Source organism: Manis javanica, chromosome 10 (genome assembly GCF_040802235.1).
Source record: "Manis javanica isolate MJ-LG chromosome 10, MJ_LKY, whole genome shotgun sequence".
In the NCBI taxonomy this organism is placed as follows: domain Eukaryota; kingdom Metazoa; phylum Chordata; class Mammalia; order Pholidota; family Manidae; genus Manis; species Manis javanica.
In genome coordinates this window covers 46,777,807-46,804,737 of record NC_133165.1, presented here as the reverse complement: position 1 = coordinate 46,804,737, position 26,931 = coordinate 46,777,807, and the positions used below count along the sequence as shown (strand labels likewise).

The 26,931-nt window shown below is 40.0% G+C and overlaps 1 protein-coding gene across 2 annotated transcripts in view; it reads right to left on the bottom strand.

Moving 5' to 3' along the window:
- The window catches only part of XPO6 (exportin 6), a 118,437-nt gene that overhangs the window by 68,459 nt on the left and 23,047 nt on the right, over nt 1-26,931 (bottom strand). For both annotated transcript variants that reach the window (XM_036992127.2, XM_073215361.1), the window contains exons 2-4: nt 8,508-8,598; nt 4,574-4,686; nt 3,598-3,795 (exon numbers count right to left, since the gene is read on the bottom strand). In XM_036992127.2, the coding sequence (XP_036848022.1) occupies nt 3,598-3,795; nt 4,574-4,686; nt 8,508-8,598 (402 nt within the window). The remainder of the gene's footprint in view (nt 1-3,597; nt 3,796-4,573; nt 4,687-8,507; nt 8,599-26,931) is intronic.

Here is a 26,931-nt window from a genome sequence, read left to right as displayed (position 1 = left end):
ACTGCCATCAGAAGCAGCATGATGTAAAACCAGCAGCAAGTAATGGAATGTTAAAAATGCTATTAAATCAGTTCTCTCAAACACTTAAAATTCAAGTTCATGTTTGACAAGTTTTCTCTTCATTTTCTCAATGTTTTGACTATTGCTAATGCCAACTCAATTCACACAATGCAGCAGGAAAGGAACAGGCACAATTTTTCTCCTTTAACAACTTTTCTTGAAGAGTAAAGTAGAACTGACCCTTCAGAAGCATCTCTTTGTGGGTTACCAACCTGCAGTTTGAAAGACTACCAGTACTTCTCCCTTTCACTCTTCCCTCTCCCCCTTGTCTCTGTAACTCTCAGCTAGAAAGAATTCATACTAGCAAATGCTCTGTTTAGCAATACACTTTCCTGTAGCTATAAAATACTTCTGCATTCCCCAGAAATAAATTCCTACGGAAAATATATATAAAAGCCTCTCTTCCTCTCAACATTTGGGAAAAGGGAAGATGGTCAGGCAAGAAGCTGACTGAAAATGAAACTTCAGTTGAAAGAATAGGCTGATAAAACATGCAGTTCTTCTCACTACACCTTTGTGCCCAGAAAGCTTTTAATTAATGTACTGTTTCCCTTTACCATCTTCACATATAATTTAAGCTCCTAACATAGGTAATCTCTGCAATTTAATAGAAAGTAAGCACCTTAGGCTGAAGATCAAGTTCAGGTTCTTAGAGTAAGCTTCTGAAAACATTCAACAATTTTTATTACACCACCCAATCAGAAAAGAAATGGCAGTTCTTCCCTATGCTGCATGACCCTTAACTACCTGGCCCCAGGCAATGCAGATCCAACTCAGCAGATTTCAGTAATCTGAAGAGCAGACCAGAAAGTTGTGATGTGGTGGGGGCGGGGTGGGGCAGGGGCTGGTGGCGGGAGACAGTGGTCAGTTTTGACTTCAACTACCTCCTTCTCTCCAGTGGCCTAGAACAGGTCTAACCAACACACAGAAAGGATTAACCAAGGAACATATGATAGTGAAGTTGATTCCAGAACCATTTTGGGCTTGTTTACCAATACCTGAAGAAAAAGTTTACTATCATTACTGGATATGTCAGCGATTGAGCATTAATCATTCTCAATATGGCTTTCGTGCCACTGACTGCTTCTCATGGATAAATAAGCAGAGAATAATACAACTAGAAAGGAATTTAAAGATCACTTAGTCCAAATCCTCTCATTTTACAAAGAAGGAGATGAGGGCTCACGTAAGTGGCAGGAGTTGCTAAAATTAAAGATGTTATGTGACAAAAATAGACACAAACCCCAGATCCACCCCTCCCAGTCCAGTGCTCTTTCCATTGACAGGTGTTTCAAAGTCATGAAGGCTGCATGAGGTTAAAGGTGTCATTTTTGAAGGGGTGGAAAGAGGGACATGGTGAAGAACAGAGGAAGACAATCAGACTTTTTAAATCTCCATGACCACTTCAGCTAAAACGCATTTCCAAATCCTCATGTGTTACCATTAATTATACTTTAAAGGTACACAAGAAATGTTCTTCATCATCAAAGGAACCAGTCACAGTTGGGTAACATGGCTGCTCCACACCTACCACTGGCAGAACTAGATCTCCGGCTCACATCCCACTGCTGCTTCTCACAGGAAATGCCACCACCCACCCCAGGAATGAATTCACTCAGGCCCCCAGCCCTCTCGGTCTTTTCCATCTCCAGTGGACTTCCTGGCTCCCTCTTAGAGAGCCATGGAGAGTCCCCACAACTGTCCACACTTGGAGTGAAGGCAAGCGTTATCAGAGAAAGCCAGCAAAACCTCACCTTGTGTCCCACCACTCCAAGCTCACTGGCCTCCATGCCATTCCTCAGGTTCTTTGCACTTGTCATTCCCTCTACCTTAATCACTATTCCCTGAGACACCCACATGGCTCACACTCCATCATCTCAAATTTCTGCTCAAATGTCTGAACCTCAAAAAAGCCTTCTATGATAATCCCATCTAAATAACACCTCTGATATTCTCTTTTTCCTTAACCTGGATTTCACTTTCTTCATAATATTTATAACCTCTGAACACTCATTTGCTTATTGTTTATTGATGTCTCCCCCTTGAGATCATAAGCTCCATGAAGGCAGGGACATTCTATTTGTTCATTACTATATCCCCACCACAAGTTCAGTTAGCGCATGTCTAGTTCAACAAATAATTTACTGAATGCAGGAATATCCTTTGCAGTATCAATCCAATAAATCTCTAGATAAATGAACCATGATACAAAACAAAATTAAATGAAGAATTTTTGTGCCACTTTGAGAGGCAATCTGAGAGAAGCAATATGGATGCTGCATCATTCAAATGGGTTTGTAGGGAGAGCAGGCAGAACACTAGAAAATGGCATTGTTCTGGAAAATCCAGAACCTACAGTCACTGAATTGTCAAAGAATTTTATTTCTATAAACTGTATATAATACCCACTCTGGCTTACCTAAGACTGTCTCAATAATATGAAAATGTTTTCCAACTTCATCACAAAATTCAAATGAACACCGTCTCTCTCTTGGCTTTCAGGTCCCACCTACCACTATCTGATGACTTCCAAATCCTAACCTGTAGCCTGGACCCCAGATCTGCATTTCCTAATGTCTCACTTAAATATACAGAGAAGGAACACACAAATCTTAAATGCATTTTCTGCCAAACTGAATTCACCATCTTCTGCCCAAGTCCATTTCCTTTTCCTTCATTCCTAGCCCAGAAAATCTGCCATTTGTGCCAAAAACCTGGAAGGCATTATGCATTCCTTCCCTCACCTTTGCCACCTCATTGCTCACTAAAGCCCTTTGACACATCTCCTGTGTGCCTCGCCTCACTCCACAAGGGAGGCCTTTACTGGCTCAGGTCCACCTTATTTGCTCAGACACCTCCAATAGCAGCCTAACTGGCTTCCTTTGCTCTAGTCTCACTCTTCTACAATCCAGACTCCACACTCATGCCAGGGTTGTCATTCCAAAATAAGAATGTGGCTATCTCTTCTCCCTTCTCTAAACTTTTAGCTCACAAGGACGGACTATGAATTGTAACACTTGAAGCCCGCCTGCAAGAGTAAAGCCCTTCCTGGTCTGGCCCCTGCCCATAAATCTGGCCTCTTACTCCACCACTCCACCACCTCCCATCTCATCCCCAACAGTGAAAATACCTCAGCAACTAAAGTCTAAGTGCTATACCACCACTGCACTCTGCACATATGCCCACTAGGCAATTACCCATATTGTTGGGTAATTACTGTTCACATTGCTATCCTCCCGTTAAATTCTTACTAAAGGCCTCATCCTCTCACCCCAACACCTGGGAGGGCACCTAACAGGTTTTCAAATACTTGAACAAAATTTCACCAGAGGTTTACAAAGCGATTGGGTTTTCCCCCTTTCTCCATTGCATGAAGGCACATGTCTCAAGAATACGAATTTAAACGAGACAATCTATCCTACTATGACCTGACTACTGCAGTTCCAAATCGCTCTTAAAACTCCTCTTCAAGACAAGGAAATAATCACTTTTACAAACAAACAATTTATAAGACTGTTTCCTTAGGTACACCCTTACCTGCAAAATGTTAGTAAAAAAGTCATGGTAGAACATGGGCCAATCTTGACGGCCAATATCAACAATAACTTTGCAGAGCTTGTTCCGGATAAAGTAAGGTAAGGTTTTGTGGTGAGCCAAAAGGAGTTTGGGCAGGCAGCTACGAATTTCCATCTTATCCTGAGATGGGACTCCAAGCCACATTTTATTGATCAGATTCTGAAAAAAAAAATATATGTCTTTCAAGTTAACAATTTATACACAAGAATAACTGGTTTTCATGCAGTGGTTAGTTATATCATCTCTAACAAGCCCTGCTTTTAAACAAAGGCTTGAAGCAATCTGGCAATAAGAATAATAAAAATATTCAAATCCTCTGATACAATAATCCCATTCCTAGGAAGATCTGCTAAATAATTTAACAGACACAAAAGCTGTATGTGTAAAAACTTACTACTACACACTATGTCTAATGGCCACCAGAAGATGACAACAGAAACAACTTTAATATTCAAAAACAGAATGGCTTCATGAATAATGGTATGACCACTTAACAGGAATATAAAGTAAGTGAGGGAAAAAGAAGCAGAATACAAAATGGCATGAACAGTATGACTATAGTTAGGTTAAAACAAAAAAGGTCTATATAGGAAGACAAAGATTCAAAGAAAGCTGATATAAATGAAAATTTTTGTGGTTGGGATAATGGTATTATAGTAACAACCCTTCATCCAAACTTTTTAAAATTATCTTTCTCTCTTAAGTAACAACATGGAAGGAAAAGTTATATTTTACCACAACCTACCTACCTAGCCCCATCTCACCTTTCTGGTGCCAAAGACATCTTGGTAAAGGCAACATGTGGGAAGAAGGCCCTGAGCGAAGTAACCACTGTTTCCCAGCCTCTGTACATCAAAGCTAAAATCTGGTGCCAATGACATGGCAAGGTGGCTACAAAATACTTTTCAAAACAGTATAAAATTATCTGACAACTTACCTCAAAAACCGTTAAACTGTACATCATCACATAATCATTCCTAGTACTGGAGAGAAAATACAGGCAGAATCTCCAGGCTCCTATTTGCTGGGCAAAGTTATTAAGAAGCTCCTCTGGAAAAATTGAATAGCAACAAAAGAAGGCTATGTAAACACATTAAATTAATACAAGACTAGGCTGTCTTTTTATTTTTTAAACATGACTCTCTCCACATAACATAAATGATGTCAAAATCATCTAAAAAATCCAGCTGATTCTTCCATACAGAAAGAACAGTCCATACAATAGTTGTCTGACTCTGGCATGACCATGAATAATGAGTGTACTTGGCCATCTAAAACCCAAAACCTTGCTATAGACACTTTTTTAGACAAAGAATGTTCTTACCTAGCCTACTATGTGGGTAGATGGTTATAAGGTTATCATTTCACTGTATAAATGTGGCTAATTACTACCTTGTTTCTTCTGGGATACCATCTATAACAGAGCTCCTCACCACTCACATTGTTCACACACACACACACACAAAATGACGGCTAGAGAAGCAGGAAAAGACAAGATTAAGACTAACCTTACAGGATAGGAAAAAATGCAAGAGACTCAAGATGGCTAATTCTAATCATTTGGTTTTCATTTGGTTTTACTTTAAAATACCACCCAAGAAAGCCTGTAGGAGGAGCTCCACCCACATCAAATCAGCTACAAATGGTTTTCCTCCCCCTTAGGCTGCTGGTAGCATCAGCCAGAACCACAAGGCAGCAAGCATTAAGGGTCTGTCACCATGTTTCTGGACATACTACCCCTCAGTCACTTTGACCTGTTGCACTGGTCATGAAAATGCAAAGAGGAAAATACAAGGGCAACAACGCTGACAGATTCTAGGAAGTCCTTGAGAAAGTAGGAAGCACAGCTGCCCATTCTAATCCTCAGGTCACTGCTCTGCTAGCTAGCACTCTACAACACTCAGGCTAAATGCACCAAGGCAGTCTCATTAAAAATTCCATAAAAGGAAGCTGATGGCCCATTCTTTATAATTAAGTGGTGAAAGTTTCTATGAATCGCAGAGGAGGAAAGTCAAACCAGAGCGAAGGAGCTCTGGCTGGAAAATGAGGAAAATGAGGAACTCTGGACTCTGTTCTAGAGGTGGCCACTAACTCACTCCTGAGGCTGATCCCAACCAAATCATTGCTCCTCTCTGATGAGTCAGCTTCCTCCATGACAAAAATGATCAGATAACAGCTCCATCTTAGAGTACTAATAATACACCTTTGGTGACAGGTGGGTGGAGCCCCTATTATAAAAGGCCTCCCTGCTTTCTCCTAGCCAGGAAAGCCTTTAGTTTATCCTAAGATCAAAAAAGCAGCAAGAAATGCTTCCAACCCACACACTCAGATAAAGCTCTAAAGACCAGGTACAAAGAGAAGTGGACTAAGACACACCCACTTTAGAGAACCAAGCCCCTGAGTCCCCTTGCCTGCTTTTAAAGTAGACATTTGTAGCATCTGATTATCTAAAGCTATTTTAAAATCAGAGAATATGCACATATTCTAGAAGGTTCACTTCTAACAGTATTTGCTTTGCAATCAAAAATTAAGAGGAAAACCAAAAGCATTTCAATTATAAACTAAAAACAGGAATTTAGAGACGTGAGGGTTAGAATACAGTAGACTAATGTAAGGGAAAACTCCTTCACCAACTTTGGTAAAAATAACCAATGATACTTTTACTATAGGTATAAGGTACTTTAGTTGCATAAACTAATAAGGGGTCACTCTGGGCACGGGAGGAAGGTCAGCTCAACTGAGTAATGAGAGAGAATCTAGGGAAACAAGTAGAGTGGATCTTCTAAACCAAATGCCTGATAATCTATTGGGCTCAGCTCTGTCAACTACCCCTTGCTTTATTTATAAAGGCTCTGGTTGTCTTACACTGCACTCTCTCAGAAAAAAGATATGTGTGAGGCAAGCCCAAGAGAGACCACCAAGTTTAAAATTAAAGGAGATAAGAAACCATCCAAAAGACAAACAACAACAAATGTTGGGGAGGTTGTGGAGAAAGGGGAACCCTCCTACACTGCTGGTGGGAATGCAAATTAGTTCAACCATTGTGAAAAGCAGTACGGAGGTTCCTCAAAAAACTCAAAATAAAAATACCATTTGACCCAGGAATTCCACTCCAAGGAATTTAACCTAAGAATGCAGCAGCCCAGTTTGAAAGAGACAGATGCACCCCTATGTTTATCGCTGCACTATTTATAATAGCCAAAAAATGGAAGCAATCTAAGTGTCCATCAGTAGATGAATGGATAAAGAAGATGTGGTATGTACACACAATGGAATATTATTCAGCCATAAGAAGAAAACAAATACTACCAATTGCAACAACATGGATGGAGCTAAAGGGCATTATTCTCAGGGAAATAAGCCAGGCAGAGAAAGACAAGTATCAAATGATTTCTCTCATCTGTGGAGTATAAGAACAAAGCAAAAACTGAAGGAACAGAACAGCAGCAGAATCACAGAACCCAAGAATGGACTAACAATTACCAAAGGGAAAGGGACTGGGGAGGATGGGTGGAAAGGGAGGGATAAGGGGGGGAAAAAAGAGGAGGGGGCATTATTATTAGCAGACATAATGGGGGAGGAGCATGGGGAGGGCTGTACAACACAGAGAAGACGTAGTGATTCAATAGCATCTTACTATGCTGATGGACAGTGACTGTAATGGGGTATGTGGCGGGGGGGACTTGGTGATGGAGGAGTCTAGTAAACATTATGTTCCTCATGTAATTGTAGATTAATGATACCAAAAAAAAAAAAAAACAGATGCTGAGGTGTTTAAGCATCATGATGTTTAAACTTGCCTCAGTTCAGAAAATAAAAATCTAAAAAAAAAAAGAGAGAGAAATAAGAAGTCAGCATTACCAGGAGCTGATGTGATATCAAGGGACACACAGGAAAATGGGCTGCAGCAAGATCTACCAGCCACCTGGAAATCCAAACCCTATCAAGCTTTGGACCAAAGGGGGAAATCAGCCATACTTAACTGGTGAACATGACTTAGAGAAGTCAAATACGACAGAGAAACAGGCCTCCAGAGTCCTGGAGACAGAGAAACAGGCCTCCAAGGAGGTGGAAGCAATGAATGTATGGTCAGTACAGAGCAGCCAGTCATTCAAGGGAAAAACCTTTAAGTTTAGATACAGAAAACATTTTTCGTTCTCAAGTTCAGGGGTTAAGTGATGATTCAGAGGGAAAAAAAAAAAGATTACTCCAGGACCACAGTGCAGCATGGTAGAGATCTGACACTTGAATACACTTTCTAGTTTACAGTATGCTTTAATGATAGTGTTCCTCTTAATAGATACAAAATTCAAAAGAAGGTTCTTGAAGGTGATGAGGTTTCCAGAAGACCTAAAGTAATTACACCTACATCTCTCTGTTGTTTGAAGCCTTTATTCATCAAAACGTGCAGAATGGGAGAAACAATAATGGAGATAAGGAAAAAGCAGCATGAAGCCCCTAAAGGTAATTATCAGTTAAGGAATCTCTGGGCACTAAATGAAGACTGGATTAGACCTCTACACACCAAAAACGTCATTTTGACGTTTGTTGTTTTTTTCAAGCTAATAGCCATGGGCTTCTTACAAAAAGTTCAACATTGCTGAAATTATAACAAAATAGGGAGGGTTTTCCACACTTGGCCAAAGGAAAGAAAATCCATCACTGTGGACTACAGTGGGCTCCATGGACCCAACTCTCTTGCAGCTAGATTTGCATACCCATACCCCATCAGCCACAAATCAGAACCAGCTCAAAAAAAGCAAGAATTAAAGGAGAAACACAGGCTTGATCAGCCAAGGCTACCAATTCCTTCTACTCCACCGGGGCCTTTTCCTTATAGATGACTGTTTACAATTTAACATTTCACTTACCTATCTCACGTTTTCTTTCATTGGTTGTACAATCATGGAAAAATTCTGTCATCAGACTTTCCAATGCCCTGAGGGAGGCTTCTTCAGACGCCTAACAGAAGAATTTGAAAAAAAAATCACTAACTGTATCTTCAGTTCCACTGCTTCTCAGCTCCTTTCAGGTCACATTCAACAGCAATAATAATTTACTTCCCAAAACACCTAGGTTCAACATTCTTCAAATACATGGTATAAGCCAGAAAAACTGAAGGGAATTTCCCAGCTGGCTCAAAACCCTAAGTTTTAATATACATAAATTCATGCTACTGTTGCCATCAATTTTCAATTATTTAGGCAGAGGAAGAGGGAGTAAATAATTCAAAATTTAATTCTGGAAACATACTGAAAGCAATTTAACATCCCCTGGCCCTGACTGCAGACACAGGGTAAAGAGACTCAGGGAGGTTAGGGCTTCCTACAGACTACCCATCAACAATACATTTGCCCCATGTCTAAATAATAAGCCATATTTTGATTCATAGCAACTGTAGTCAAACTGCTGCATGGATTCATGAAGTTTTTTTGAAGGCACTTCAGGAGTCTTATGTCAACTCTCAATCTGGAATGAGCAGCCCATAGAGGTTAAGGTGAAGCTAAGAGCCTTGCTGAGCAGAGTCAAATTTAGCCAGCATATCCTGATCACAGACCCCCAGAGAACGAGACTCTCTGCAGAACCACGCAGGTGGAGAATGAAAGTCGAGGGGCCCCAACATTCATCCTCCCCTTTCCATATGGAGCCCCAAACCTACTTCCTCTTCTCTGTCAGGGATGTCAGTTGCAGCAATGAGTTTGAGTCAACACTTTTTCACGCAACCCGTCTGCAAGGTGAGCATTCCCAGACCATTTCTGAATCCTCACTGGCATCAATGTGCCCAGACATAATCAAGAACCAAGAGCAATCGTGATTTCTTATCTCTCAATTCCTGTCTTCCAGTCTACCCCCAACTCCCTTCCCTATATCCTCACCACTGCCCCCAGAGTGAGGACTAGAAAACTGCATTTTAAAACAAGTCCACACTCAAATGTGTTATGTTCCAGACTGAAATATTACCTGAGGCCTCCACTTGGTGACTGAGTTGAGGAGACTGAGGAACCTAGGCCATCTCTGTAGATAAACTAGCACTTCTTAAGATTGGTCCTAATTATAGACGCTGAGCCAGGCTTGCCCCAGCCCATCTACATCACTAAGCATGTGTAAGCACACAATACCCGGAGCCACAGTCAAGCAGTGCTGGGAACGGCTGTCCCTCCCATGCCACAATCATGATATGACAGCTATGCAGTGATGACAATACTCTGCCATGCTTAGTGATGAATTACTATACAACAGTTTTAGTACTTGTGAGTTGTCTGACTTTTATATTTACGATAAAGATTAGCCCCCTACTCTTTTTTCAAACCAACGTATTGGTTCAAGTGAAAAACACCCTTGGATTGAAAGTTAAGCCATTTCATTAAAAACTACAAAATTTTTGCAAAGGGAGAAATAACTAGAATGTTGGACTAAATAAGACTGTAATCTTTTTTAAAATGTTTCTTTTTTTAAAAAAGTTTTTCTGTTGATCAAAACAGCCACACTGGGGTCACTGGCTTTCTAAGTAAATGCTATAAATTCAAATCTCTAAAATGATTTTATATGAATGAAAGAATGCTTTAGTCTGTTTCATAAACTGACCTGGTATACCAATTCATCTGAAAAAAGGATTTGGTGTTTAAAAAAAAAGTTTGTGGGAAGACTGAAAAGAATCAAAGGAAAATATCACATGTTAAAATAACTTACTGGCAAGTGAATAAACAAACATAAATCAAGAGAGATTGGTTGAACTAAAGTCAGCTATTTAGTTAAAATAAATCAATAGTTCTTCTGGAGCCAAAATGGGTTCCTAAAAATTAAGGCTGTACCTTCAAGTCACACCTGCTCCACGACTTTGTCTTGTAGTGAATCATTCTGGAGTAGACAGTGGGAAAAACCTAAACTCGTCACATTCAGGCAATCAACCACCAAGATATATGTCATACTAGTTCTTGAGGCAGAAGTCTGTGAACTTGATGATTACCGGCCATGCATTAGAGGCTGTGGGGCAAGTTCCTGACAATCTCCTTAAAGAATCCAACTCTGTCTCCATTCCCAGTCCCATCCCAGTGGATGACCCCTCCTGCTCCAAGCCAAGAAGCTAACATTCCAGCGGGAAGTGGAAAGCAGAAAGTGCCCACAAGGGTCACAGGATAGACTGTCCCACCAAATGATGGCTACATGAAACAGGAAACCCCAAAACCTCATCTGGTGGCATCACCAGGTTTTTCTCAACAAGAATAAATAATATGCTGTTTGTATTTTCAATAACTTCTGTAACTGCAATTCTAATACCCACTTCACACAGGTTGTTATGAGGATCAAATGAAATGATCCATGGGAAGTTGCTACGTGAACTCTAAGGGAATTACCTAATTGACAGTTATGGCTGCTATCATATTTATTTGGTGTTTAAATACCAAGTGAAAACAGCCCAAAGCAAAACAAGGTCAAGCCTATTTTTGAACCAGAGATTAATGCCCTTGGGTTTAAGAACTTTGTCTCAAACATATCTAGGGGCTTTTCCAACTGGATTTCAAAATGAAACCATGTAAGTTTACAGAAGAAAAGGAGGCTGAGACTCTGTCAAGGTCACACAACCAGAACAGAGATGTGAAGACAAAAACGATATGCTCAAAACCTGCAAATGGTTGAAGGATACTGGAGAAATCCCCCCATTTGGCACAAAGACTACAGAACCTTTGCCAGCTGTTTCCAGTAGCTGGTGAAGCCAGAATCCTGACTGCAGTGGGTTAAGGAATTAATGGCATGTAAGGAAGTGGTAATATTCCATTCAGACTACATTTTCAAGTAATAAAGGGACAATGAACATAAAACAAAAACCAAGTGCCATGGTGTGGTAGAGAGAGAAGGCTTCAATTCCCAAAAGCTATTTAAACACTGTACTCCTGATTTATGAAGAACACCCAGATTCAGATACATCTGACTGCTTCCCATCTTCCGCTTGAGACTTAAGACTCAGGTCTTGAAGAACTAAGGAAAAATGAGATTACCTTAAAAACAAGACACAGTCACATACATACAAAAAAATTCAGTTGGATTATACATACAAAATGTGAGAGATAAAACAATATGGATTATATTACGTACAATAATACATTTTCCTGATCTTGGGGTAGGGAAAAGTTTCTTGAATAGAACACATAAAAGCACTAAATACCAAGGGAAAAAAGACTGGTAACTTGGAATGTTCATCAGATGGCACAAAAATGGGAGAAGGTATTTCCAACATAAGTAACAGTGAACTCCTATCAGAGTATAAAATAACTTCTACAGATCAACAAGGAAAAGACAGATGAGTCAATTTTTTTTGACAGGCAACCATTAATCGTAAAAGAAGATATTCAGAAAGCCTATAAATAAGTACTCAACCTCATTATTAATCCCAGAAAAGCAAATTAAAAACAAGAGTGCCACACATACACCAAAATGGCTAAAATTTAAAAGACAGAAATAAGTGTTGATAAAGATATTGAGCAACAGGAGTATGCTGGCAGTGTACAATGGTGTAACTATTTTGGAAAACCATTTGACAGCTGAACATATGCATACATTATATATAACCTGGCAATTTTCCTCCTTGAAAATATACACAACAAATCTGTATATGCATACCCAAAGAAAATACACACAAATATTCACAGCACCATTATTCCTAATTTCCAAAAAAAGTCTAAAGAATCCTAATGTCCATCACCAGTAGAGTGGATGAATACTTTGTGGTTTATTCATCAGTAGAGCATTACAAGACAACAAGAATGAATAAAGACTGCTACATACAACAACATGGACAAAGCTCACAAACATAATGCTGGCTGAAAGAAGCCAAAATACATCCTTCATTATTCTCTGTATGTTAATCCTTAAAAACATGCAGAATGAATCTACAGTGTTATAATCAGAATACAAGTTACCTTAGAGAAGGAGGGGTTGTGAGATACTGGTAACACTGTCTTCTTGATCTGAGTGTACACAAGGATGATTGCTTTACATTATGATTTGCGCACTTTTCTGTAAGTATACACAATTTTTAAAACTTAATATTAGACTTACTCTTAACATTCAGAATCTTTTCAGACTCTGAATTTAGAAATTGTATTTTTCCTCTATTAGCACAACTATTAAGAGCAATCTGCGGGCCTGTAGCTGGCCTACAAGTGCAGTCAGTGCATGAGACTCCAGGATTCCTGGGAACCATCACCTATTTGTCTGCAGAGCTGCCAGGTTAGCAACACGAAGTATGATAACCACATGACCTATGCTTCTGCAGGAGTTACAGGGCTCACCTCAACAACAGATTAAAATCCTTGGGCAAGATGGTGAATGAAATTTGACTTTGATTTAAGCTCTTGGGAAGCTATGTATATATCTAAAATAAATCAAAGTTTTCTGTTACAGAATGAGTTAAAATCTGTCAAGTGGGGGAGCTTTCAACTGTGCCAGCCTTGACTTTATCTGCTCCTTTTATTGCACTGTTCATGGTTTAACAGTTCAGAGCCTATATAATACTGCCTCATTTATTTAGGAACTACTAAGTCAACCAGCACCCTAATCATCTAATAAATTATTTAAAAAGCTTGAAAGCGGCCAAAGGATTACATAATTTGAAATGTTCGACTCCTCCCCATATCCTCTATGCCTACAACAAATGTCACCAGGTCTGCTGGTTCCTGCTTTATACTTTCATTAGATTTGTACCTTTTCCCTCATTACTACCTTCTACCAGACCCTAATCACCTCCTGCCTAGATTGCTATAATTTCTTTTACCTAACTGCCTTGATGTCAGCTTCCCCAACTCCAACTCAATCTGTACTACACCACCAGACCGATTCTCCTAAGTAGAGATCTTATGCCCCAATTATTCTATACCAAGCTTTAAAGAACCTTTAAATATGGACCAACTGAGAAACTCAGCTATTCATTCAACAAACAAATAAACCCAATACTCACTAAATAACTGATACTACTTTGAGCCCCTGAGATAGAAAGATGAGTAAGACTGTCCTTGATTTTAAAGAATTGGAGGAGAGAATTGGCATGGGGAGAAGGGGAGAATCTATGAATGAAGAAGTAAAATATGACAGTTTACATCCTGTAAGAGTGACGTATGTAAAGATGGCTCCAGAAGCCCAAAGCGAACTGAGGAAGACAGGGAAAGATTCATAGTGACTAATATATTCTGGCTTTGAAAAATGCAGAGAAGTTTAATAAGACAAAGGAAGGAAAGCACGCCTGTTTTGCCATTACTCACCACAGAAGCCATCACTCCAGGCTGAACACTCATGGTCTCATTTCCAATAGCAAATGTCTATTCCCACCTTGCACTTGCTCCTGGGTCTGCAATTCATAGCTCAGCATTCATGAAATTAAGATTCTTAAAGTATGAAAGTTTACAGCACAGACCCTCCCTTCTTTGTTTTCATCTTTTGTCTTTGTCTTTTCATCAGTACCACAGAGTTTTGCCCATGGCACTGCTCACTTCAGAATGGTACAATAAAGAGCACAGGCTCTGGTGTCCCATTCCTTGGGTGCAAATCCAAACACGTATCAACCTTGACCTAGTTATTTAATCTGTCACTCTTTCCTCTTGTGCACCACTGGGGATAAGAGATCCTAACAGAAGGGGTTGTTCTAAGGACTAAATAATCTATGTAAAGCACATAGTTAAAATAATGCCAGAACTAAAGAAAGGGCTTTAGAAACTCCTCTCTGTAACTGTTAATACTTCATAGATAGGCCTCTCTACCTAGCCAGAACATAAACTGTCTGGGAAGAGACTCTACCTAATATGTTTCTATTTTCTCTAGTGCTCAAATGGACCAGTGCACAAGCATTTTACAGACCAAATTCAGGAGAGTAAAAGGAACAAGACGACTGTTAGTATCACTTTCTCAGGAATACAAGTAATCCCTCCAAAGTCAAGAAACATGACTGTTTAAATTTCCCCCTTTAGAGGCTCTAATCATAATGACCTCTGTTCACAAGCACTTGATTAAGTATATTCTGAAACACAGGAGACTGTTAATAATTTATCTAAAAACCCTAAACTATGGGTGGGCAATGTGGGTGCTTTGTCCCTTAAGGTACCTTGATGACAGTTTTCTCAAATCCTGATCAAATCTGTAATGTTTTACCTAATTGCCTCTGAAACATTCCCCTCTAAAGTATAACATTTTATAAAATTGGTACTGGGGTAAAAAATGACTTTTTTAAAATTAAAGTATCGTTGATATACAATCTTATGAAGGTTTCACAGGAACTACATGGTGGTTTCAACATTCACCCATATTATCAAGTCCTCCCCTCCTCCTTTGCAGTCACTGTCTATCAGCATAGTAAGATGCTATAGAGAAAAATGACTTTTTATAAGAAATTTTTATAAAACTTTTTGCTACCTTCGCCAGGAGCCACACAGAGGTAAATGATATGGGCAACCTGTATTCAAGTTCATGGCCTCCTTGATACCAAACCATGAGGACCAGCATCCCAGAGTCCCATTCAAATATTCCTGTGGCATATCTATATCAATTTTATTACTCTACTTGCTTGTATATAAAAAAACTTTCTGAGAAAAGTGATTCTATACTAACTGCTGACGAACGTTAAAAAGTATGCAAAACATACCTGCTGTGTCACAGACAGACACCATTAGCAAAGAAATTCAATCTCATATAAACACTCTCTGGAAGTTAACAGGATTACCATGGATGTCTAGCCTCTCAGAAGAACACTCTCATTCATCCCTATGCTCTCACCACTGCAAAGAAAAGAGATGAGGCAAAAAATCCCTTTGGCCTTTACACCTGTATATCAGAGAAATAACAGTTGATCCTTGAACAACACGGACTTGAACTGAGCCACTCCACTTACACACAGATTTTTTTTCAATAAATATATTGGAAAAACTTTTGGAGGTATGTGATAATTTGAAAAAACATTTTCTTCTAACTTACAATATAGTAACATAAGAATGCAGTGTATAATACATATAACATAGAAAATATGCATTAATCAACTGTTGATGTCATCAGTAAGTCTTCTAGTCAACAGTAGAGTCAAAAGTTATACTCTGATTTGACTGCACAGGGAGGTCAGTGTCCCTAACCCTAATTGTTCAAGGGTCAACTGTACTAAGCTTAACATTACACACAATGACAATCAATGTGACATCTATCAATCCCCTCCTAAAGTCACTCAGCACAAAATGCTCTTAGAAAGCAGGAAAGCACACACGGGAAATCTAGTCAAGAGCATGATATTCAGAGTAAGACTTCTTCCCATCTTTCCTGTCACTGCTCTTTGGGTCTAATTGTGCAGATACTGTCCTTTAAAATAACCAAACATAGAGGCGGAGCCAAGATGGAGGTGTGAGTAGAGCAGCGGAAATCTCCTCCCAAAACCATATAAATTTTTGAAAATACAACAAATACAACTATTACTAAAAGAGAGACAGAAGACACAGGACAACAGCCAGGCTACATCTACACCTGTGAGAATCCAGCACCTCCCGAACAGGGAAAGATACAAGCCACGGCCCAGCAGGACCTGAGCACCCCTCACCCCAGCTCCTGGCCGGAGGAGAGGAATTGGAGTGGGGAGGGAGAGGGGGCCCAGGACTGCTAAACACCCAGCCTTAGCCATCCGCGCTGCAGCGCAGACACACAGTGCAAGCAGTGCAGGATACTAGGGAAACAGGACAGTAAAACCTGCTAGCGGGTCCCTGCAGCCAGTGCCCCTGAGACAAAAGAAAAGCAAGTGCTTTTTGAAAGTCTTAAAGGGACAGGGGCCTCACAACTGGACAGAAACGTCCCAGAGCACACAGCCCAGCAGCTGGGAGTCCCGAGGAACTCCGGGTGCCCTAACCTCATAGGTGGTAGTGCAGCTCTGAGACCCCTCATGGCAATTAACAGCCCGCTGTCTGTTCCCCCTCCGGTACAGCCCCACCATAAAAGGGGAGCAGTCTGAGGCTGGCCACGCCCACAGCAAGGGAGCTTCCTCAATAGCGGCCGGGCAAGAAACAGAGACCCCGTCTACGCACAACTGCCCAACACAAGCCGCCAGGGGTCGCCGTTGTCCCAGGAAACAAAGGCCAGGAGCAAGTGGAAAGGATCTTGGTTCTCCCAGCTGACAGACGAGCCAATAGCATACCACTGCATTTATCAACATGAAAAGGCAGAAGAATTTGATCCAGACCAGACTAACCCAGACATCCTCTACATCCTCCCCTGAGAAGGAATCTGGGGAGATAGATTTAACCGATCTTCCTGAAAAAGAATTCAAAATAAAAGTCATAACCATCCTGATGGACTTGCAGAGAAATATGCAAGAGCTAAGGAGGGAGAACACAGAAATAAAACAATCTCTGGAAGGACTTCAAAGCAGAATCAAAGCACAAGATGCAAGAGACCATTAATGGACTAGAAATCAGAGTACAGAAATGCAGAGAAGCTGATGCAGAGAGAGATAAAAGGATCTCCAGGAATGAAACAATATTAAGAGAACTGCGTGACCAATCGAAATGGAAAAATATCCGCATTATAGGAGTACCAGAAGAAGAAGAAGAGAGAAAAAGGGATAAAAAGTGTCTTTGAAGACATAATTGCTAAGAACTTCCCCAAACTGGGGGAGGAAATAATCGATCAGACCACAGAAGCACACAGAACTCCCACGACAAAGGACTCAAGGAGGGCAACACCAAAACACATAATAATTAAAATAGCAAAGATCAAAGACAAGGACAGAGGATTGAAGGCAGTGAGAGAGAAAAAAAAGGTCACCTACAAAGGAAAATCCATCAGGCTATCATCAGACTTCTCAACAGAAACCTTATAGGCCAGAAGAGAATGGCATGATATAATTTAATGCAATGAAACAGAAGGGGCTTGAACCAAGGATATTGTATCCAGCACGATTATCATTTCAATATGAAGTAGGGATTAAACAATTCCCAGACAAGCAAAAGTTGAGGGAATATGCCTCCCACAAACCACCTCTACAGGGTATTCTAGAGGGACTGCTCTAGATGGCAGCACTCCTAAGGCTAAATAGATGTCACCAGAGAAAATAAAATCACAGCAAAGAAAGCAGACCAACCAAATACTAACTAAAGACAAAAAATAAAATCAACTACCCACAAAAGCAGTCAAAGGAAACACAAAAGAGCACAGAACAAAACACCCAACATATGAAGAATGGAGGAGGAGGAATAAGAAGGGAGAGAAAGAATCATCAGACAGTTTCTATAATAGCTCAAAAAGTGAGTTAAGTTAGACAGTAAGATAGTAAAGAAGCTAACCTTGAACCTTTGGTAACCACAAATCTAAAGCCTGCAATGGCAATAAGTACATATCTTTCAATAATCCCCCTAAATGTAAATGGACTGAATGCACCAATCAAAAGAAACAGAGTAATAGAATGGATAAAAAAGCAAGACCCATCTATATGTTGCTTACAAGATACTCACCTCAAACCCAAAGACATACACAGACTAAAAGTCAAGGAATGGAAAAAGATATTTCATGCAAACAACAGGGAGAAAAAAGCAGGTGTTGCAGTACTAGTATAAGACAAAATAGATTTCAAAACAAAGAAAGTAACAAGAGATAAAGAAGGACATTACATAATGATAAAGGGGTCAGTCCAACAAGAAGATATAACCATTATAAATATATATGCACCCAATACAGGAGCACCAGCATATGTGAAACAAATACTAACAGAATTGAAGGAGGAAACAGAATGCAATGCATTCATTTTGGGAGACTTCAACACACCACTCACTCCAAAGGACAGATCCACCAGAAAGAAAGTAAGTAAGGACACAGAGGCACTGAACAACACACTAGAACAGATGGAGCTAATAAACAGCTATAGAACTCTACATCCAAAAGCAACAAGATACACATTCTTCTCAAGTGCACATGGAACATTATCCAGAATAGACCACATACTGGGCCACAAAAAGAGCCTCAGTAAATTCCAAAAGATTGAAATCCTACCAACCAACTTTTCAGATATAAAACTAGAAATAAATTGTACAAAGAAAGCAAAAAGGCTCACAAACACATGGAGGCTTAACAACATGCTCCTAAATAATCAATGGATCAACGACCAAATTGAAATACAGATCAAGCTATATATGGAAACAAATGACAACAACAACTCAAAGCCCCAACTTCTGTGGGACACAGCAAAAGCAGTCTTAAGAGGAAAGTATATAGCAATCCAGGCATATTTAAAGAAGGAAGAACAATCCCAAATGAATAGTCTAATGTCACAATTATCGAAATTGAAAAAAGAAGAACAAATGAGGCCTAAGGTCAGCAGAGGGATGGACATAATAAAGACCAGAGAATAAATAAATAAAATTGAGAAGAATGAAACAATAGAAAAAAAATCAATGAAACCAAGAGCTGCTTCTTTGAGAAAATAAACAAAATAGATAAGCCTCCGGCCAGACTAATTAAGAGAAAAAGAGAATCAGCACACATCAACAGAATCAGAAACGAGAAAGGAAAAATCACGATGGACCCCACAGAAATACAAAGAATTATTAGACAATACTATGAAAACCTATATGCTAACAAGCTGCAAAACCTAGGAGAAATGGACAACGTCCTAGAAAAATATACCCTTCCAATACTGACCCAGAAAGAAACAGAAAATCAAAACAGACCAATTACCAGCAACAAAATTGAATTGGTAATCAAAAAACTACCCAAGAACAAAACCCCCGGGCCAGATGGATTTATCTCGGAATGTTATCAGACATACAGAGAAGGCATAACACCCACTCTCCTAAAAGTTTTCCAAAAGAAAGAAGAGGAGGGAATACTCCCAAACTCATTCTATGAAGCCAACATCACCCTAATACCAAAACCAGGCAATGACCCCACCAAAAAAGAAAACTACAGACCAATATCCCTGATGAACGTAGATGCAAAAATACTCAACAAAATATTAGCAAACCGAATTCAAAAATACATCAAGAGGATCATACACCATGACCAAGTGGGATTCATCCCAGGGATGCAAGGATGGTACAACATTCGAAAATCCATCAACATCATCCACCACATCAACAAAATGAAGGACAAAAACCACAAGATCATCTCCATAGATGCTGAAAAAGCATTTGACAAAATTCAACATCCGTTCATGATAAAAACTCTCAACAAAATGGGCACAGAGGGGAAGTACCTCAACATAATAAAGGCCATATATGATAAACCCACAGCTAACATCATACTGAACAGCAAGAGGCTGAAAGCTTTTCCTCTGAGATCAGGAACAAGACAGGGATGCCCACTCTCCCCACTGTTATTCAACGTAGTACGGGAGGTCCTAGCCACGGAAATCAGACAAAACAAAGAAATAGAAGGACTCCAGATTGGTCAAGAAGAAGTTAAACTGTCACTATTTGCAGATGACATGATATTGTACATAAAAAACCCTCAAGACTCCACTGCAAAACTACTAGAACTAATATCAGAATTCAGCAAAGTTGCAGGATCCAAAATTAGCACACAGAAATCTGTAGCTTTCCTATACACTAAAAATGAACTAATAGAAAGAGAAATCAGGAAAACAATTCCATTCACAATAGCATCAAAAAGAATAAAATATGCAGGAATAAACCTAACCAAGGAAGTGAAAGACCTATACCCTGAAAACTACAAGACACTCCTAAGAGAAATTAAAGAGGTCACTAACAAATGGAAACTCATCCCATGCTCCTGCCTGGGAAGAATTAATATCATCAAAATGGCCATCCTGCCCAAAGCAGTATACAGATTTGATGCAATCCCTATCAAATTACCAGCAGCATTCTTCAATGAACTGGAAGAAATAGTTCAAAAATTCATATGGAACCGCCAAAGACCCCATATAGCCAAAGCAATCCTGAGAAGGAAGAATAAAGTGGGGGGGATCTTGCTCCCTACCTTCAAGCTCTACTACAAAGCCACAGTAATCAAGACAATTTGGTATTGGCACAAGAACAGAGCCACAGACCAGTGGAACAGAATAGAAACTCCAGACATTAACCCAAACATATATGGTCAATTAATATACAATAAAGGAGCCATGGACATACAATGGGGAAAGGACTGTCTCTTCAACAGATGGTGCTGGCAAAACTAGACAGCTATATGTAAGAGAATGAAACTGGATCATTGTCTAACCCCATACACAAAAGTAAACTCCAAATGGATCAAAGACCTGAATGTAAGTCATGAAACCATAAAACTCTTAGAAAAAAACATAGGCAAAAATCTCATGGACATAAACATGAGTGACTTCTTCATGAACGTATCTCCCCGGGCAAGGGAAACAAAGGCAAAAATGAACAAGTGGGACTATATCAAGCTAAAAAGCTTCTGTACAGCCAAGGACACCATCAATAGAACAAAAAGGTATCCTACAGTATGGGAGAACATATTCATAAATGACAGATCCAATAAAGGATTGACATCCAAAATATATAAAGAGCTCACATGCCTCAACAAACAAAAAGCAAATAATCCAATTAAAAAATGGGCAGAGGAGCTGAATAGACAGTTCTCTAAAGAAGAAATCCAGATGGACAACAGGCACATGAAAAGATGTTCCACATTGCTAATCATCAGAGAAATGCAAATTAAAACCACAATGAGATATCACCTCACACCAGTAAGGATCGCCATCAGCGAAAAGACAACAACAAATGTTGGCGAGCTTGTGGAGAAAGGGGAACCCTCCTACACCTCTGGTGGGAATGTAAATTAGTTCAGCCATTGTGGAAAGCAGTATGGAGGTTCCTCAGAATGCTCAAAATAGACTTACCATTTGACCCAGGATTTCCACTTATAGGAATTTACCCTAAGAATGCAGCACTCCAGGTTGAAAAAGACAGATGCACCTCTATGTTTATCGCTGCACTATTTACAGTAGCCAAGATATGGAAGGAACCTAAATGTCCATCAGTAGATGAATGGATAAAGAAGATGTGGTACATATACACAATGGAATATTACTCAGCCATAAGAAAAAAACAGATCCTACCATTTGCAACAACATGGATGGAGCTAGAGGGTATTATGCTCAGTGAAATTAGCCAGGCGGAGAAAGACAAGTACCAAATGATCTCACTCATATGTGGAGTATAAGAACAAACCAAAACTGAAGGGACAAAACAGCAGCAGAATCACAGAACCCAAGAATGGACTAATAGTTACCAAAGGGAAAGGGACTGGGGAGGATGGGTGGGAAGGGAGGGACAAGGGCGGGGAAAAAGAAAGGGAAAAAAAAAAAACATAGGGATAAAGGAAAATAGTACCAGCTGTGCTAAAGGATGTATTAATTATCTTATCTGTGGACATTATTTCATAATCTTTGTGTAAGTATATATATATATAATTCATATGTATATCTCTATATAAGTTGTACACACTAAACATGTATATTTTATTTCCAAAAAAAAAAAAATGGGCAGTGGAGCTGAACAGACAATTCTCCAAAGAAGAAATTCAGATGTCCAACAGACACATGAAAAGATACCCCATGTCACTAGTTATCAGAGAAATGCAAATTAAAACCACAATGAGATATCACCTCACACCAGTAATGACTGTCACCATCCAAAAGACAAACAACAACAAATGTTGGTGAGGTTGAGGAGAAAGGGGAACCCTCCTACCCTGCCGGTGGGAATGAATTAATTCAACCATTGTGGAAAGCAGTATGGAGGTTCCTCAAAAACCTCAAAATAGAAATACCATTTGACTCAGGAATTCCACTTCTAGGAATTTACCCTAAGAATGCAGCAACCCAGTTTGAAAAAGACAGATGCACCCCTATGTTTATTGCAGCACTATCTACAATAGCCAAGAAATGGAAGCAACCTAAGTGTCCATCAGTAGATGAATGGATAAAGAAGATGTGGTACATATACACAATGGAATATTACTCAGCCATAAGAGAAAAATAGATCCTACCATTTACAACAACATGGATGGAGCTAGAGGGTATTATGCTCAGTGAAATAAGCCAGGCGGAGAAAGACAAGTACCAAATGATTTCACTTATATGTGGAGTTTAAGACCAGAGGAAAACTGAAGGAACAAAACAGCAGCAGAACCACAGAACCCAAGAATGGACTAACAGTTACCAAAGGGAAAGGGACTGGGGAGGATGGGTGGGAAGGGAGGGATAAGGGTGGGGAAAAACAAAGAGGGCATTACGATTAGCATGTATAGTGCATGGAGGGCATGGGGAGGGCTGTGCAAAACAGAGAAGTAGTGATTTTACAGCATCTTACAATGCAGATGGACAGTGATGGTGAAGGGGTATGTGTGAAGGAGGGAGCCTAGCAAACATAATGTTCTTCATGTAATTGCAGATTAATGATACAAAAAAAAAGATGTGGTACATATACACAATGGAATATTATTCAGCCATAAGAAGAAAACAAATCCCACCATTTGCAACAACATGGATGTAGCTAGAGGGTATTATGCTCAGTGAAATAAGCCAGGCAGAGAAAGACAAGTACCAAATGATTTCACTCATATGTGGAGTATAAGAACAAAGAAAAATTGAAGGAACAAAACAGCAGCAGAATCACAGAACCCAAGAATGGACTAACGGTTACCAAAGGGAAAGGGACTGTGCAGGAGGGGTGGGAAGGGAGGGATTATGGCAGGGAAAAAGAAAGGGGGCCTTACGATTAGCATGTATAATGTGGAGGCGGGTAGCATCGGGAGGGCTGTGCAACACAGAGAAGACAAATAGTGAGTCTACAGCATCTTACTACGCTGATGGACAGTGACTGTAATGGGGTTTGTGGGGGGGGACTTGGTGAAGGGGGGAGTCTAGTAACCATAATGTTCTTCATGTAATTGTAGATTAATGATACCAAAATTTAAAAAAATAATAATAATAAAATAACTAAAAACATCATGAGGAAGTAGACATCTCACTTTATTTCACTAATGCAAACTGTTAAAAGTGGTTGAACCTTTGAAGTCTAGCACTCAGAAGCGCAGGCACCAAATCCCTGGAGCACTGAATACCTCTTTCAAGGGCACACAACTGGTGAGTGGCAAGTCAGGGTTCCTGATTCAGTCCTATCCACATCCATGATGAGGTTTCCCTTGGCCTATCTGTGAGAGAGGCAGAGGCAAGGCTAAACAGAATATAGTGTCTAGGGGTACATACACTGAAGTAATTAACGCTAAAACTTATGGATAAAAGTTGCACACACAAAAAATGTCTTCTACTAAAGGAAAGAGACGGGCAGCCTCACCATGTTCTAGGAAATCAAGGGTGGGGCAGATGCATTTGCCAGAACCCTGTGAACACAGACGGATCAAACTACTGAAGTTATGCATTTGCCTCACTCAGAAGGGCTCCTCACTGCCTTGCCTACATATAGCTTAACTCTGAAAAATATCTTCCCTTTGAGAGTAACTATAGCAATAACTTGGACAACATAATCATGCAGATACTTAATATTTGATTAAAACATATGCTATGGCCACATACAAAGATAATTTGAGTCATTAAGAGACACACTTCTGCTTTAGTCTGAAACTACCATAAAGTTTTGGCCAATGGCAAAACATTCTTCCATTTCTTAGGTTTGCACAAAGTGCTCAGTCAGATTCTCTCTCTCTCCCACAAACAAAAGGGATCAATCTGTTTACTGCTGAGGACTGTAAGTGAAAGAAGAATGACTGCCAGGCATCTGGCCAAAAGGCTATAAGGTCAAGGCAGCATATTCTGTCCCCCTGGAGACCAATAGCAGAAATATCTTGTACACAGAGGACAGTATGTTTTATGCTGGGAAAATCTATCCATATACTACTGGACAATACATAAAAACAGGAGCACCAGTTGGTTTCAAAAACTTAGAACAACAAACCTAAAGATTAAAGACTCATGACAAGTAAATGCTACACCTGATTCTAGACAAGATCCTGTACTGAAGGGAGAAAATGCTAAGGACATAATTGGACAAGCTGACAAAATTGGAATACAGACAGATCAAAGTACTGACAAAACTGGAATACTCATAGATCAAAGTACTGAATAAACATCAAATTAATTGAAGTTAAGAACTGCACTGTGATTACATAAGAGAATATCCCTATTAGAAAATACACCATAAGTGAATGAGCCATGATGTAGGCAACTTACTCTCAAATAGTCCAGAAAAATATTGTGTGCATATATATATATAAATGTATATATTTACACATACACACACACACACACACACACACACACCTAAAGAAAGTACAAATGGTAAAGCAAACAGGGCAAAGTGTTAATAGGTGAGCTTGGGTAAGGGGTATAAGAGTGTTCTTTAGACTACTCATTCACGGCAATCTTTCAGCTTGAAATCATTTCCAAATAAAAAGTTTTTAAAAACATCATCTGTTGGATTGGTACCCTCCATCTTTGATCCTTAGTGCTTCGAGCTAGCTGGGCAAATAGGAAAGAGAAAAGTGAGAAAAGGGTACACAAGTGTAGAGGAAATGTAAGTTCCTATGGCCACGATTCTCACCTAACTAACCCTGGTCATCTTGCTCACTGCACACGTGTGCAGTACACTGACTCTATATAAAGAGCTCCACCCAGTGCTCTGGGCTGCACAGCTGCAGGAGAGCAGAGGCTGGAGTGGGTGGCAGCGCCGAATGCAGAGACTAAAATGTCTGTGCGGGTGAAGAGGCCCAGAGGCAGAGACCGGCTTGCTGCCTGCAGACAGTGGACGGGATTCTAGTGCTTGACCTGCCACCATGGGAATAAAGTTGGTATAAACCCTTTCACCCCAAGAACGTTCAGTTGTCATTTTTTGGTCTCACCTAATGGAGGGTGAACTTGCCAGGGGCTGAAACTCATTGGCAAGACAATCAGGAAGGAGGGGTACTTTATTCTGTCAGAGACAAGGTTTATTACCACAAATTGTTTCTGAAAAGGTTATTACATAGCCCAGACATTAAGAATTTTGCATCTGCTGGTTGGGCAACACCATATTCCACTAAGAGCTAAAATACATACAATTTCTATACTTGTTTATTTACATTCCAGTCAGAAGGCTTTAATTAGCCAAAAAAGCCAGTGATAAAAATAGTTATTCTGCAAGAAACTATCTAAAATAAGTGAGTAATACAGCCAAGAATAGGCTCTCTCTTCACAATCCCATCTGCTTCTCTTTTCCAGGTACATATTCCAGGAGGATGAGTGTTTATATCTGTACACCTAGTCAATTAAATGTAAAAGATACTTACCGAGCACATTAACAGAAGGCATGCTACCAAGAAATCCTAGAGCAGGATCATGGAATCTTGAAGGAAATAAACCTTAACAGCAAGTCTGACCTCACTTAACAGATGAGGAAAATGAAGCTGAGAGAGAATATGCCCCAAGTGGATGAGCTATAGGTCAAGCCGAGTCATGCAGCAGGGCCACCAGAGCCCTTTCCCAGAAACAGCTCCTCTATCCCTTAAAGGAGCATAGAGGAGTTCTGCTCCAAGGGCTGTAAGGACAATGAATGAGCTGGCATTACACTGAACAAAATCAGGTGAAGAAAGAGTGTGAACTTCATGGACCATTATAAACACATGCTGCAATCCAAAATCACAATTAACACTACAGTTCATATGTAAGTAACTTCATTTCAACTGCTGTTACCACCTGCAACTGTTTTAAGGGCAAGTCTCTTGTAAAACCTATACCACCTTCATCCTGAATTATTCCCAGGCAGAACTGGCATTTTAAATAAGTCAAAACAATTTATTTGACTTTGGCAAAAATCCCCAGACTGTATTACATAATCACTTCCTTTCTCCCCTCCAGGTTCTACCCAGTTGCTATACAGTCTCATGAAATCAAGTGCAGTCCAAAGTCTAATGTCCTCTTCATGACTGGCAAAGCTGCAGTGCTCCCTCCTTCCCCTCCTGAATTAATCTTACCCACCCAGACCCAGCAAAGCAGGAAAGCAGGACACAGCATAAGACAAGCTCCTCTTGAGGGTAAGCAGGTATACAAGAAAACAAGCACAAAGCTAGGCAGTGTTCTGATGCAGTGACCTCTCTCCTGGTGGATGTGGCCAGTGGGTGAGGCTCTCCCCAGTACACCCAACCACCATCAATAAACCAGGAGCTAAATCACTCCTGTGAGAGGGAAAAAATGAGAGGGAAGAGACAGAACACAGAACAATGTGCTCCAATACTGCTCCCATCTAGGGTACAGATAATACCCCCACCACTGCCACCCTGCCAAAGGGCAGGAAGGAGGGGACCCAGAAA